Here is a 13,784-nt window from a genome sequence, read left to right as displayed (position 1 = left end):
CCATTCCATTCCATTCCATTCCATTCCATTCCATTCCATTCCATTCCATTCCATTCCATTCCATTCCATTCCATTCCATTCCATTCCATTCCATCTGACAATTCAATCTTGATCTATGTTACTAATATAATTGTAAAAGGCTCAAACACTACCTAGTCTAGGTTTTGGTGCATTTGGGAAGAAAATAAATACCACAGCAGAATTCTTAGCAAATTTTCTATTGAAACATTTTTGGATGCTCAGTAAGTTATGCAGCAGGTCTGCTAAGACAGTCTCAGCTTTTGAAGATCAAGTATATAGCACTTGGTTTCAATATAGACTTTGTGTAAATGATACATACAACAGGATATGGAATATATCAAGGTATATACAACAGGGTAGGGAATTACAGTGAACTGAATTTATACCACAGCTGCCTCTTAAGATGAAGCAGCTCTCATTTAAATAGTCTTAGTTACCTTCCCCCAGTTTTCACCTAATAGACATCACAGGCATCATCACTGTGGATTATCAAATAAGACTAATCCTGATAATTATTGCACAGTAAATATTTCCAATAGCTGATACTTTCAGTATTCATCCAAGCAGGATCACACTCTCTGAAGTACACTAACTTGGTATGTAGTCTGCACTTCCCTATGTCAGTTTTTCTTTTATCTTCCCTCATTAGGTATTACATTCATATAGCTTTGATTTGTATAGCACAGCACCAGAGTTTCAACACAGAACATCCTGGGATTTGCATGCACATACACGAGTGCCTAATAACCAGAGAATGCAACATGTCCTTTGCAGCACTGCCTTCTGCTACTGTTTTTGATCCACCATTAAAACCATCATGCATAATTCAGTAATACACAGCATCAGCTTGACTGTGCAATTCTACATGGAAGTCATTATGTTGAACCTTTTGGTACACATAACAGCCAATGAAGGCATGTTTGTAGTGTTTGAAATGGGGCACTGTATTTCCCACAGCTTTGATAAAATTCTGCATGGAAGAAAAGGGAAGCCAGATAATGTTAGAACACCAGTCCTTGGCTTATAATTTAGTAGGATCCAGGATGTATCTGCCCCTTCATTCACAAAAACAACCTCAACCCCCCAAAAAAACCCAACCAAAACCCAATCAACCAAAAAACCCCACTCCTCTCCAAAAACCAACCAAAGAAAAAAATTTCACTTAATTTAACTGTGATATATAAAATACATCAGGGCACAGTGAAAAGCCACACATGTAGCTTCTAACATATCCCACTGGGCTGTGTTTCTCAGCACAAACAAGTGATTAAAAAGGAAGAATAAAGATATCTTTATACTCTATATTCAATTAACAGATTAAACAATAGCTTCTGCTCCTATGCTTTTCCAGTACGTGGTTTCTGGCATTTGTAACTTCTCTTTCAAACAAAACAAAACTTGCCTAGAAATAATGTAATCCCAACAGAAGATGATTAACATGGCAAAAATACTAAAAGCTACTGAAGAAATTAGAAGAATTGTGAGAATCATTGGGTTTGCAAATTCAAACACAGAATTAACGAAGATAAAACAATATCCTTTAATTTGAACATTACTACACATTAAAACAAAATGTCTTGTTAATGTAGCCACCTAGTTTTTGGCTTCTGGTAACCCTACTTTTCTGGAACTTACTGTTAACTGTACTCTAAACATATTGCTTTGGAAAAGGTGGTTCCAGACCAGTTTCTCTTCCAACTCTCTATAAAGTGGTAACATTTTATGTATTGCTTATACTTCTCTACATATGTTAATATTGTTATTTACTATTACAGACTATTATACTTTCCATATAAAATTTACTTTTAGAGTGTCTTTCTGCATTGTGTCCTGTAAAAATTGCCAAGTACTGTTGTCCTGAAGGCCATACCCTGAGGCAACTTCTTGTTGCCCCTTCCTGAAGTCTTTCTCTAAAGTGACTCCACTCAGTCAGAACTTCCTGTGCAAGAGAAAGTGAAAGACTACATAACCTCATAGAATAGCATAGCATAGCATAGCATAGAATTAACCAGGTTGGAAAAGACCTTTGAGATCATCAAGTCCAACCTATTACTCAACACTATCTAACCAACTAAACCATGGCAGCAAGTGCCTCATCCAGTCCCCTTTTAAACACCTCCAGTGACAGTGCCTCCACCACCTCTCTGGGCATCTTATTCCAATGACAAATCACTCTTTCTGTGAAGAACTTCTTCCTAACATCCAGCCTAAACCTCCCCTGGTGCAGCTTGAGACTGTGTCCTCTGGTTCTGGTGCTGGCCACCCGGGAGAAGAGACCAACCCCCACCTGGCTTCCCTTCAGGTAGTTTTCTTGCTGTTTGAAAAGGGCTAATTTTAAACCCAGAGTATGTGTGTATTATGTATTTGAACAGGACTTGGAAGCACTTTGCAAGCAGAGGAAGATATGCAGAATAGAATGAACCCTTACAGTAATTTCAGTGAACACAGTAATACAGTGAAATAACTACAGATAACACAAAACCAGCAAGTCAGATAATGAGCAAACATGAAAAAATAGTGGAGGAGCCTGAAGCTCAATAATACTTGATCACAGTAACATAAACACATCCAAACAATACACAACAGAGCTTTCAGCACTGTCATGGTTGCATCCCTGAAAAGCCACACCAATGCCCTGAATGCAAGGGGAGGGGCTGGCAAGAGCGAGCTGAATTTCCTTACAACAGCAGTGTTGTTGCTAGAACAGGAACAATTGCATGACTATTGGCAATAGAGGAAAGAAATCACCTTTGGAAACCTATCCAAAACAGTATTCAAGTTTTACATCTCCTAAATTGATATACACATAATCTAATTAGTCTACGCAGTTGAGTTTGAAAACAGTCATTGATTACAAACACCAATACATAAACAAATGAGAAAAGAAATCTCTAAATTCAGTCTGCAAAGACAAAATACACTCACTTCATTGGAAAAAAAAAACGGCAGATCTTTACAGTACCTAGGAACAGCTTCTTTGCTACAGAATGAATAAGATGCATAATTAATTGATGCCATTATTAAATAGCTAATAGAATAGAGTGGAATTAACCAGGTTGGAAAAGACCTTCAAGATCACTGAGTCAAACCTATTACCCAATACCATCTAATCAACTAAACCATGGCACCAAGCACCTCATCCAGTGGCTTCCTAAACACCTCCAGTGATAGTGAATCCACCACCTCCCTGGGCAGCACATTCCAAAGGCCAATCACTCTCTCTGTGTAGAACTTCTTCCTAACATTCAGCCTAAACCTCCCCTGGCACATCTGGAGACTGCGTCCTCTTGTTCTGGTGCTGGTTGCCTGGGAGAAGAGACCAAGCCCCACCTGGCTACAACCTCCCCTCAGGTAGTTTTAGAGAGCAAGAAGGTCTCCCCTGAGCCTCCTCTTCTCCAGGCTAAGCAACTCCAGCTCCCTCACCCTCTCCTCACAGGGCTTGTGCTCCAAACCCCTCCCCAGCTTTGTTGCCCTTCTCTGGACACCTTCCAGCAACTCAACATCTTTCCTGAACTGAGGGGTGCAGAACTGGACACAGGACTCAAGGTGTGGCCTAACCAGTGTTGAGTACAGGGGCAGAAACACTTTCCTGCTCCTGCTGGCCACGCTATTCCTAATGCAGGCCAGGATGCCATTGGCCTTCTTGGCCACCTGGGCACACTGCAGGCTCATGTTCAGCCTGCTATCAACCAGTGCCACCAGGTCCCTTTCTGCCTGGCTGCTCTCCAGGCGCTCTGACCCCAGCCTGTAGCACTGCCAGGGGTTGTTGTGGCCAATGTGTAGAACCTGGCAGCACATGGATGTGTTAAATCTCATGCCCTTGGACTCCATACCACATACAAATGCATACTTTTGAAAATCTAATTTTACAAATTAGCCATTATTTACTTTTGTGGACATCCATCTACATGCAGCTTTTGGAGCACGAAGGGAAACCTGGCTTGCTTTGCTGCTGCTGAATAGGTGGTAAATTTAACTCTAACAAGTAAATGGAGATAGGATTCAGATTCCACTTTCCCCCCTGCTATTGTCTCCTTTTCCTGCCTTCTCTCACTTTCCTCATTTGTAAAAGACACACTACTTCCCTACTTTATAGGTGCACAATAAAGTGCAAAAATGTGCTTTTTGAAGCCAGCACTTAAATTATATTTTTATAAATAATTTTTATGTAAACTTGATAGCTGTGCAGCTCTAATCCGCTTTTTTCTTACATGACTATGTTTGTGTTTCATGTTCCATGGGGTCCTTTCACTTTAATAAATGGGACCCTAGGATACACTGTCTACTCTGCAGTGTGAAGCGACTATAAATCAGACAGCACAATTAACAGTGGCACTATTCTGCTGGTCTTCATTATAGTTCAAAATTATCATGCCCCAGACGTGGAAAGAAGTGTTAATTTCATAAATCCATGTGCCAGATCTTTGCTTAAGATGTTAGAACCACCAGAAATGTTCTTTAAATGAATCTTGGACTGGAGGGATTAGATTGACACTTAACAGAAAGATGCTCATGCTGTGAAACAAAAGGATGAAGGGGACATTTCTACTAGAGACTTTTTTGAGGAAATTTCTGTACTGGCACTTAATACTACTGGCATTTTGCAAAAGATAGCTCAGCCCACAGCTCAGTACAGTTTTATATTTAAGAGCATTCTTGCAAAACACCTTGAGAAAATGTTAGCATCAATACTAAAATAACCCAACAAACTCAAAACAAACTAACCCCCCCCCACAACCCAAACAACAAACAAACAAAAAACCCCAACAAAACAACAACCCACCCACCCCCGAACAACAACAACAACAACAAAAGATGAATATTGAAGAAAATCCAGGTCTGATGGCAACCCAAATGAATAACTGAATTGCCATTAATTTTACCATTAAAACCAGTACCAAAAGCTTATTAATCACAGAATCACCAAGGTTGGAAGAGACCTCAAAGATCATCGAGTCCAACCTGTCACCATAGACCTCATGACTAAACCATGGCACCAAGTGCCACATCCAATCGCCTCGTGACTCCACCACCTCCCTGGGCAGCACATTCCAATGGCTAATGGACTCTCTCAGTGAAGAACTTTTCTCCTCACCTCCAGCCTAAACTTGCCCTGGCACAGCGTGAGACTCTGTCCTCTTGTTCTGCCTGGGAGAAGAAACCAACCCCCTCCGGGCTACAACCACCCCTCAGGTAGTTGGAGACAGCAATAAGATGTCCCCTGAGCCTCATCTTCTCCAGAGGATAACATTTCATAAAAGGAAGGCTAAATCCCCAAACTATTCAGATGTAAAGCATCTTTTATCTAACTTAAAACAAAAAGCTTGAACAAACAGCTAATACTTATTCTGCAGCACAGAAATCCACATGTATCAAAAACCAGCCAGGTGCATACTCTATATCAGAGGTACGTCCATCCACTCTTGCTTTGATACAAGACACACAAAACTGAATGCAAGAAGAAACAACACAGGACAATCTTGTCATCACCTAGCTACAGCTTTCTAGGTTATGTCTGGGTCCAATTTACTTGCAGCATTAAACCAGCTGGGTCAGGTAGGATAGTTTTGAAGCACAGCACTTCATGTTTTCTTTTGGATCAAAGGAAAACATACAAATTGGCAACAGAATAAATCAAGTTAGCAACAAAATAAATTATTTTCTATGATTATCTATGACAATCAAGGGCCGCCAGCTTGGTCTGATTACAAATAGAATAGAATTGAATAAAACAGGTTGGAAGAGACCTTCATGATCATCATGTCCAACCTATCAACTAATCCAACCCACCTAATCAACTAAACCATGGCACCAAGCACCCCATCCAGTCTCCTCCTGAACACCTCCAATGATGGCGACTCCACCACCTCCCCAGGCAGCCCATTCCAATGGACAATCACTCTCTCTGTGTAGAACTTCTTTCTAACATCCAGCCTAAACCTTCCCTGCTGCAGCTTGAGACTGTGTCCTCTTGTTCTGGTACTGGCTGCCTGGGAGAAGAGACCAACCCCCACCTGGCTACAACCTCCCCTCAGGTAGTTGTAGAGAGCAAGAAGGTCTCCTCTGAGCCTCCTCTTCCCCAGGCTAAGCAACGTCAGCTCCCTCAGTCTCTCCTCACAGGGCTTGTGCTCCAAACCCCTCACCATCTTCATTGCCCTTCTCTGGACATGTTCCAGGAAGTCAACATCCTTCCTAAACTGAGGGGCCCAGAACTGGAGACAGTACTCAAAGTATTGCCTAACCAGTGCAGTGTACAGGGGCAGAATGACCTCCCTGCTCCTGCTGGCCACACTGTTTCTGATGCAGGCCAGGGTGCCATTGGCCCTCTTGGATGCCTGGGCACACTGCAGGCTCATGTTGTTATAGAAGTGGGTATACATGTAACTTTCAGTCACGGATGAGGCAAACCCCAAAGTTTCCCACAGTCAGGATTAGACACAAAAAAAAGACAGGACATAAAAAACTGACTCCTACTACAATGAGCAACTGAATTCTCAAAACCAGGGCATTCAGAAAAGCATCCAAGAGCAACTGTCATTATAAAAATCATTGCCCTTAGGTAAAATGCAATCAAGGATGTCACAATAACAATTCAAAATATGAACTACTTTGAGGGCATATGTAGGAAAGCTGTGATCCCTGATTCTGCTGACAAAGAGGCAAAATGCAAAAACTGTGAAATGTTATAAACTGGTAGAAACCTCTTGCATAGTGTCAGAGAGAAGGCCATTCAATAAAAAATAAAACAAAGGATGCACTTGTTTATCCATTTTTCATAAGGTTATGTTGAAAAAAAAGGACTTAAGATCAGGTTTTATATTCCAAAGACAGAAAAAAAAAGCCCAATGTTACTTTTCAATACAGCAGCCTATGTGGCTTTTTACACAGTCATGCTTCAACAAACCATGAAATTCAGAGTATAAGCTTCCAGTAAGTGCAGCAGAAAAACAATCTCTCACCTTTCTGCCAGAGATCTTTTACAGAAGCTTACTGCATGTCTGCCTCAGATGTAGTGCACTTTATGTACATAAAGTAACTTCACCAAAATAACTTCATAATCAGGGGTATTTCAGTATTTGCAACAAGTGCAAATACTTGGTAAAACAATGTTTAAAGCATTTTCCAATCTTATCTTGCAAATTTAAGTGTTAGCTAACAGTTTTTGAACACTTAGCTTGACATGGAACAGTTCAAATTCTGGAGGGTACACAAAAACTAGCCAAAATTTACATATATTCAGTTATGGGAATTAATATTTAGGAACCTGAAACTCAGCACACACAGAGGTAAGCTCTGGCCACTGACAATCACCTTTCTCATCTGCAATCTACAGTGTATTTTTGACATTTACAGATCTTAGATCTTTGTGTATCTTATAAAGTCTTCAATGCAGAAATGTAGAGTTGAAGAGTTCTACAAAGATCAGATATTCCTTTTGTCCTTTTGTCAGTTGTGGCTTTTGCTGATTCAAAGAGGCCAGGAAGAATTAAGTACATCATTAAAATCATGTTGGCCAAGGCTAAGAACTACTGAAATACCAACTCTGAGCCAGCTGCCAGAGCTGGAGTTGTTCACGTTGACATTTCTTCTATTATGTAACACATTTAGTTCTAAAACCTGGGCAGTGTCTACTCATATAGTGACAGGAAAATAATGTGATATCCCCAAAAAGGCAATGAAAGTCTGAAACTAAGCAAAACTATTCCATATGCAGTGTGATCTTTACCAAAATAACAGAAATTTCACTAATAAGCTAGGTTTTTTAAGAGACTGCTGGTGGATAGAGGAGCAGAAGGAAAAGTGAGGGCCCTTGTCCTGTCTGTTAAAAATAAACAAAACCCCTACTCACCCAGTAAGAAAAGGAAATCTTTGACAGAGCCACAGTATCATTATTTTCTGTGTGTGCAAAAGTTTGTTTCAGAAAACTTAAGGCAGCTGACCAGACCTGAAGGCTCTGGATAGAAAATATTAGAATGTTTTTTCCTCTCCTAACTTGCAACTGTTTTGTTTTGGTTTTCTCTTTTTTTTTTCCATTAGTGCTAAGTAATACTTCTTAAAAACAAAACACATGTGAAAGAGATTAAAAAAAACCCAAACCAACAAAGTCTTGAAGCTTGAGTCACTGTCTCTGGGCATAAATCTTCAACACATTTTGTTGACTGTACGACTGAGAACTACCTTTCATCTACTAGAGGGAGAGAAATTAATTGGCAAAGCCAGCACTGGGGTAGGTGACTGTTCAGAATTTAGGGTAGCAGGAGATAAGTCCCTAGAACCTTGCTGTATATATAAAACACCCAGGAATGCAAATGTAACTCTCACCGAAAATCAAAACAGTAACAAAAATGGCAGAAATATTTGCACATTGTCAAACTGAGCCTCTGCAAAATCCAGTCCAAGGAAATTTTCCCCTGTGTCATTCATTGTGTGTTAAAAAGGGAAATGGCTACTTGAAAACAAGTACAAAACTCACCCTTTCTCTGACACAGAATGAGAATTTTACCCCATGAGATTGCTATGGTTCTCTTTGGTTGCTGTAAGATGAATGGAATTTGTTAACTGCCTAAATGGTTTGCTGCAATTCTGTCCAATTTGTTTACTGTATAGACTCAATTACTGTGGCAAATGCCTTGATGTGAGACTCTCCTCACAAGCTTGAAAGGGAAGTGGAATGCACAATGAGAATCCTTCCTGAGTATTCCACTCTTTTCACACTTTGATAAGGATTATCATAATGACCTCATACATTGATTTCTGGTGAATAACCACCATTCTGTGCAGGTTCTGCACATTGTCACATGGCACTGCAAGACACCAGTCTTTGAAGAACACAGCTGTAATGAGAGCAATGCATGCTCTAGAGAACTTATTGCAAAATAAATATTGCATAGAAAAAGACACTGTCAAATTAAAAAAGACATTTAAAGTTCGGGTATTCTTCATTACAGGAAAAGCCTCCATGCTGAGGTCATTATCCACCAGAAAAGCTCCATCTGTGTATAATTATTTCTGATAAATGATATTAAGCTCCATTAAAAAGGTAGTGGTGATGTGAGAGAAGATAGAGAGCTCAAGCTATAAATAAATCTCTCCACTGTATTTCACTTAGTATCACCCCAGAAGGAAGTCATGACAAATTTTTTTTTATAGGTAATATTTTCAAATGCTCTGCAGGCTGTGCTGCCTAATATCCATCACCTTCAGTGTATGTTCACAAGCTTGCAGCAATTCGGGATGAAGGACACTATTTAATTCCCTATGCTACTTCCCACCCCTTTAATCACCTTCCTACTCACCCCCAAGTCATTCTCAGCCACAATAAAAACGCATTGTTGTAACACAATTTAATTCCTAACTGAACACAGTTTCAGAAAACTTGACCCAGTAAGCACTGGGGAAGCACCAAACAGGAGATCCTGACTAAGGCTGAGGCACCCTGCCCTGTGAAGGCCAAAACGTTTTGCTGAAGCACAGTATTTTGCTGAATTCTCTAAGAAGATTGTTTTAAGGCCTTGTTTTCACAGCAGACTACAGGGTTCCCATGAAGTTCTGGACAGAAAGAAGAGATGGTGGGTGGTCAGCAGGCAACTGTGTATGCGAAGGAGAGACAAGAGTTACATGGGAAGTTTACTCCTTATTACAAGAACTGGTATCAGCACATTCACATTTGAATACTGATGTATTTCTGACAATATTCTCACACACAGATGGAAAACAGTAACTCAGATAAATTTTATTTTAGTTAGTGTAATAAATTACTACAATCCCAAAACAACACTTTGCATTTTTGCATTTTATCCACACTCAAATCTGTTTAGGCAAAAAGAATTTATATAAAAGTCTACCTACTTGTAAAGAGGATAAATACTTCAGCAACTCAGCAAAACCATCCTTGTGTTAAATAGTTAACACAACTGAAAATAAGTGTGGCACATGAAAGGTTTTTTTAGTCCTAGTGTTTTGTGAACACTTGTTTTATTCCCTGCAGTTGCCTCAGTGTAGAAGAACCAGAGGAGCTCTTGGAGAGTTCCTACTGACAAATAAGTATGTTTTTCTTGCAATGTTTACAACTATTTACCACAACAAAGTGAAACTCAGCTCAAGTGGCATTCCCCCCATAAAGCACCTTCTAAAAATGAAATAGTACATTTGAGCTTAAGTTGAAGAATGGAGATTTTTAAAGCTCAAAGTATTAGACACAAGATGAACTTTTAACAGAGGTTTAGATTACTTTGAAACAACTTTATCTCTTCATCTCCCTGTGTTTGCCAGTTTTTGACCTCTTAGCTTAACTTCAGGGAGAATTTTTGCCTGACAGAGTTCAGTAAAGAAGATGGGTCATGAGAGAAAAGATGGATTAGTTTTAACCAAGTTTTAACCAAGTAACCTAGCAGCAGTCTAGACAAACATGGATTAGACTCAGTACAATGTGTAATTGCAATAATTGAAAAACTAACATTTTTAAAGTCAAATTTCACAAGATACTGCTACCTTTCTTTGAATACATAAATTAGTTTATCAGTAATGTGAGAAGGAGTATCTCAAAATGACAGTGCTTCAAAATCATGACTGAATTGTATACTACAGTTCCAATGGCTGTAGAGTTGGTTATAAACTCCTGCAACCCCTTTTAATTAGTTCTTCGGTTAAACCATCAATGTCTATTTTGCAAATGACTTCTAGCCTTTCCCTCTGCTGCAAAAACCAGACCACTTACTTCAGGGAAACTTAAAAATAAGAACAAAGATAAATGTTTGTCCCCCCTTTGCTGTCAAGTTATGACTCATGCACTTACATTCCTCTTTGCTCGGTGAAGTCACATTCAGTTCTGTCAAAAGTTGCTGGTTGGAGTTAGCGGCCTGTGTGGTTAGAGAGGTATTGCTGTTGTCACTATTCGTTTCTCCAGAGAACAAATCTGACTGGTTGTTGCTTGTGCTGGGAGTAGAGTCATCATCTGGCTGCTTCTTCTGGAAATCTGTCAAAACCAAGATTTCATGTGTCATCCCACTTGCTCAATCTCATCATCCAATTTTATGCTCAAGAGTGTCCAAGAGCTTACAGCACATGGCACCTTACAAAAAACATAGTTCACACAAAGTCCATATGAAAGCACAAAGGAACAAACATCTGATGAGGAAAGAACTAAGGCATTTAATACAAGGAAATGCTATCTTTCTCTGAAAACAGCAATGTCAGTTTTGGCAAAGCTAGCATAGACTGCTATGGTTCCAGGTTAGCATGAGGGAGCTGGTGAGAGACTGCCTTTGCATCACTTGTTTGATGTGTGTGTGTGGACTTGCTCTTCTTCCCTTCACTTACACAGACATTGCAATGAAAAGTTTCTCCCTGATCTATGTTATGATCATGTAATTATGATCTCAAAGTTGTTTTGTTTTGTGGTTTTTTGTTTGTTTGTTTTATTTTTGGTTAGCAAGTCACACTAAATCTCCAAATTGCTCCCATAGTCCAAATTCAATGTCTTCGATAGATGACATCATGAGGCTTTACCTTCCCTCCAAAGTAAGACTCAGGTTTGAAGGGAAATATGCTTTTCCTTTACAAGTGCAAATTCTTCCTTGAGGGTTTTCTCCTGAACCCACAGTCCTCATACCTGATCAGTTATAGCATTAGTCTCAGTTCCTACCAGCTACGCTACTGAATTTCAGTCCAGCTCTGCCACAGGGTGCCTCCAGGGAACACACTACCAGTCAAGTGGCTTTTGGTTTGCTTAACATCCAGTTACTCCCACAATGCAAAGGCACCTTTTCTTTTTACAGAGGCAGTTGCAGATGAAGTGCATCACCTTGCTATGTTTAAATACTTTAAATTACATACAAAGGCAGAATTTATTCATTATGCAAACACAGAAATTGGTATTTGGTTGCTCAATATTATGTTGTGACAGAGAGGAAAAGAAAGCACTCCATAAATACTCACAGATGACAATGTGCTAGAACATGGGTTGCCAACATGACTCACTGGGATTGGGAAGCACTACAGTGAGACAGTCCCTAAATGCTGATTTAGGTTTTAAGTCATTTGCCAGAGAAAACAAGCTGTAATTTCTGCTGTGGAAGAGTCAGCCAGAAGTCCAGCGTGGAAAGGAACAAGCTCAAAGCCAGACAAGACAAGCTCTTCCCTGAAAAAACAGTGTGATGTTTTTTTGTCAGAGATGAGTTACTGGACCCAAGATGAGACTCAGTTCTTACTAGTTACCAACAAAGCTTCACCCAAGTTGGGTCCCAAATTACAGTGTCTGCACAATCAAGAAAGCTTCAAATACTTGCGCACTAGCCACAGCTGCAGTGATTAGAAGTGGAACCCCCATCCCAAAAGATAAAATGCAACTCTTCATGCATCTATAGTCCTGACAGGAGGGGAGCCCACACTAGAGATGCGAAGCACTGGTTGATAAATGAAAAGTACAGAAAATAAATGAAAATCTCACATGTTGGCTAAAAATATAAGGTGGCTACAAAGACTCTAAGTTTTATTCTACCCAAGGTAGTTCACAGAAGTAAAGCTGTGTTGTGTGCACCTATCAGAGAAGCTCCATCTTTAATGAGTAGGGCAAAAATAATAGTTATGTTCCACATTACACACCATGAGTAACCTACACAATGCATTAAGAAAGAAAGTGTAGAGTTACAGACAGCAATAGATATTATGAAATACATTATAATTCAGCAAGGCAAAAATTCTTAGTGTATTTTGTTTTATTTTCAGGGTTTGTGTTAGGGATTTTTTTCTAAATAGCTGTACCATCCCATTGTCATCCATAAAATGTTCTAAATAAAGAACATCCAGGCAGTTCTAACCATAGTACAGAAGTACTAGTGCTACATTGCGGCTCCCAAAGCTGCAAGTTTAAGAGCACACTGACCAATGTGGTTTGTTGTTTGTTAGGTTTGGTGGTTTTTTTCCTCCTGAAAAACTATTCACTTTGCAAGCTATTGATAAATTCTCCAGCTTCAAAGAGCATGAAAAGCTGACAAAAATGGTCATTTGGTGACAGCATTTCCCAACAAGCATACTAGTGAAACAGCGCAGTCATCACACAGCAGCAAAATACAGCATGGCAGTTAAATGCTCTTTGCCTTCATGACTTCAGCACCTCATGTTCAGAATTAGCAGTTACTCAGACTGCAAATCAACTTTCAAAAAAAAGCCTTTGCTTGCCCAGTTCTGTGGAAGGTCTCCCATTCCTGCTCTTTAACCCCTTTTTCACTGTAGACGTGAGTACCTGAGGAAAGTGTTGAAACTGCTGATCTCAAGCACCTGAGACATACTAGCTGCAATTGAGCCTGTACCACTTATTTACATTACAGCAATTAACAGCTGCCTCAGCAATATGGTGTCAACAACAACACAGGACCTATTCAGTGACATAGTTTACATAATGAATTTGACCTAAATTATCAACAGATTTCTGAACACACTGCTTTATGATTTGTAGTCTAGTATTCACCTGGTACAAATACATATCTAATGATATACTGGGTGAGCTATATAATATTTCTTCTATGTACTGGTGAGCATCTAGCTTTTGTTTAGCAGCACTCTCATGTAACTTGCAGATCACCTTCTTCTCCTCTCCAAAGCACAATAAAAGCTGGCAACAACTACATGGATGCAGTGTTTGAATAAACCCAGTTAAACCTTAGCTGCGTAACAAAACTAAAATATACACACAATACAGGCAAGACCCTGGCAAGTTTAGAAGGGGAGGCTTTATACTGATTAAATCAGAATGCAATTTGGTT

The 13,784-nt window shown here is 39.7% G+C and overlaps 1 protein-coding gene across 2 annotated transcripts in view; it reads right to left on the bottom strand.

Moving 5' to 3' along the window:
• ZFAND3 (zinc finger AN1-type containing 3) overlaps positions 1-13,784 on the bottom strand; it is a 163,999-nt gene that overhangs the window by 50,032 nt on the left and 100,183 nt on the right. For both annotated transcript variants that reach the window (XM_068157530.1, XM_068157538.1), the window contains one exon: positions 10,817-10,996. In XM_068157530.1, coding sequence (XP_068013631.1) covers positions 10,817-10,996 — 180 coding nt within the window. The remainder of the gene's footprint in view (positions 1-10,816; positions 10,997-13,784) is intronic.

This window comes from Melanerpes formicivorus, unplaced genomic scaffold (genome assembly GCF_026170545.1).
Source record: "Melanerpes formicivorus ecotype bairdi unplaced genomic scaffold, bMelFor1.0.p_v2 SCAF_2, whole genome shotgun sequence".
In the NCBI taxonomy this organism is placed as follows: Eukaryota; Metazoa; Chordata; class Aves; order Piciformes; family Picidae; genus Melanerpes; species Melanerpes formicivorus.
Note: the sequence above shows the minus strand (reverse complement) of the source record. Positions and strands in the feature narration are given on the sequence as shown.